The sequence below is a fragment of the Cotesia glomerata genome, linkage group LG9 (genome assembly GCF_020080835.1).
Source record: "Cotesia glomerata isolate CgM1 linkage group LG9, MPM_Cglom_v2.3, whole genome shotgun sequence".
Taxonomy (NCBI): Eukaryota; Metazoa; Arthropoda; class Insecta; order Hymenoptera; family Braconidae; genus Cotesia; species Cotesia glomerata.
Window position 1 is genome coordinate 11702281 of NC_058166.1, and position 2467 is coordinate 11704747.

The 2467-nt window shown below is 33.5% G+C and overlaps 1 protein-coding gene across 1 annotated transcript; it reads right to left on the bottom strand.

The window, feature by feature from the left end:
• Nucleotides 1-533: 533 nt before the first annotated feature.
• On the bottom strand, nt 534-1811 carry LOC123271912 (putative ankyrin repeat protein RF_0381). Its single transcript, XM_044738462.1, has 2 exons — nt 1072-1811; nt 534-787 (listed from the first exon to the last, which is right to left on the bottom strand). The coding sequence occupies exons 1-2, from the start codon at nt 1618-1620 to the stop codon at nt 785-787; spliced, it is 552 nt and encodes a 183-aa protein (XP_044594397.1). The 5' UTR covers nt 1621-1811; the 3' UTR covers nt 534-784.
• Nucleotides 1812-2467: the final 656 nt, after the last annotated feature.

Consider the following 2467-nt stretch of genomic DNA (forward strand, 5'->3'; position numbering starts at 1 on the left):
TTACAAATAATAAGCTGACTTTACTATCAAATAATTATGAAGACTTCATTTAGTCAAATGAAATAAAACGAATTAATTTTTACACAAAAATTAGTTAGTTTATCGACAGAAAACAACTGTTTGAATTATTTTAAATATTCGAATTATTGGAATTATCCAAACTATTCGAATTATTCGCACTATTCGAATTATTCGAATATTCTAATATTCAATTCGATTCGATTCGAACACTATTCGCACACCCCTAATTAAAATCTACTCTAAAATTTACCAAAAATGTCCAATTTTCCGCAACATAAATATCTTCAATTATTTAAAAAAGCTAAACGCAAATGACTTAAAAATAACAATACAAACAAATCAATAAATAAATCAATAAAATTTTTAATCGAAAACAATTTGGATTGCAGTTTCTTATAAACATAATAATTAATAAAATTATCAAAAACTTAATAAATATAACCCGCATTACAAATTAAAAATTCCTGACTTATACGATAAATTAAAAGTAAGTTCTATAAGTAAGACGATAAATTAAAAGTAAGTTCTATCAAGTCTTACAACAAAATCTATCTCTCGCGGGCGTTAATTAAATCAATACCGTAGTTAAAATAACGCTGGGTTCAAAATCCCCCATGTGTTTTTGAAAGGGAACAGTTCCTCCCCACTGCTCTTCTTTATCCATAATCACACGCCAGCTGGCTCAGACTCTTCAACGTTCGTCTCTTTATATTTTTCCTTAAATTCAAAATAATGATTGGCCAAAAAGTCCTCGGTATCGCGCTCACTATAAAAAAAATTAATTAATAATTTCGGATAATAATCATTTGCACAAATTCCATGATTGTCAGTAATTTTCCAATTGATTCCAGAATCCAATAAAACTCTGATCACGTCGTCGTTCAAATCTGGACTCAAAACCGCGTAATGAAGCGCAGTCATTCCATTTACCGTAACAATATTGATGTTGATGTCAACAGAGCCTTGGCTCATTAGGAGCTTAAGAGCTTCTACAGATCCACTTTTCACGACGACGTGTAGCAGAGATTCGTTAGGACACTTGTCACTTACACAATTGGCATCAGCGCCAAATTCCAGCAGGAGCTTCATGATGTCCAGATTGTCCAACCCCAGTATGAAATTTTCCGCAAACACCATCAGGGGCGAACCATACTCCGAATTCAAGTTTACATTCGCGTTATTTCTGAGGACCAGGTTCACCAATTGGAGGTTCTTGCTCCTGACTGCCAGGTGCAGGGCAGATTGACCTCCTGAGCAAACAATATTGACGTCTGCACTGCGGCGAATTAAAAGCTCGGCGTAGTCAATCTCTATTCTTTTATTTTTGCTGATCGCCAAGTGCAAGGGTGCGCACTTGGACATTACATTTGGGTAGGGGCTCTCCCCGCAAAGGCTGTTGATGTCAGCACCTTTGTCTATGAGGTATTCGGTGATCTCCAGGCTGGATCTTAGCAAGATTGTCAGGTGGAGCGGAGTGTATGGCAAAGTGACGTCAATGAACTCATTTATGTTCTTAGTTTCTTCCACTGCACGCCGGACTAGCTCCAAATTGTTCATCTTCAACGCGAGGAGCAGATGGTGAGACACATGGTAGATCATTTCAGTGAAAATTTGGTAAAGGGAAAAAAAATCACTTAGAAAATTTTAACGAACACTTATACTTTCCACATTTTCAATGGTCAATATTTAATAGACACTTTGGACTATTGAAACACTAGTATAGTTGTTATCCACGGTACAAGTGAATGACTAATGCAAGTGCTACTGATGTAACAGTTCGACCGACTCAAATTTTAGTCTCTGTTGCATTTGCCCCAGGGCATTTAACTTTGAGAAAGATAGAAGATAGATAGACCGTAGACCATGAGTTTCTGTCTTTTTTAGAGGACCTATACGCATGCGTTGTAGATACTGTCTAGTAACTGTACAAAGGAATAGAACAGCTGTAAATACTTGAGGCTTTTTAAATTTAACAGAGAAATTTGTGGGATCATGTATCGAAAGTTATTTTTGGAACGATTGTAATTTTGGGTTTGCTATAAATCAATAGACTTTTGTAGTTTTTAGAATTTGAGTTTATGTTGAGTTTGTAGTGATTTAGTTTTAGGCAAGTATAACGCCCAAAATTTTTTACTTTAATTATTTTTGATTAGTTTTAATGAATTTTTATGATACTTTTTTTTCGCTCATGAAAATTTGGAACTTTATATAATTGGAATTTTATTTTTATTTTTGAGTCTTATTTATTTTTTTATTTATCGCATGAAAATTATTTGTAGAGAGAATCCAAAAAATTTGGTGCGAAAATTGTTGAAAATTTCTTTCTCAGCACGCAAATTTCAATCTTTAGAATTTTTGCATTTAAATTGAAATTCTGCTTAAAAAAAATTATTCTTGTGAATTTTTAGGATTTTTTGTATTTTAGAAGAAATTTGGATAATACTTG

Coding starts and splice junctions, on each gene's coding strand:
- LOC123271912 (XM_044738462.1), bottom strand. CDS start 1,620: ATGATCTACCATGTGTCTCACCATCTGCTCCTCGCGTTGAAGATGAAC.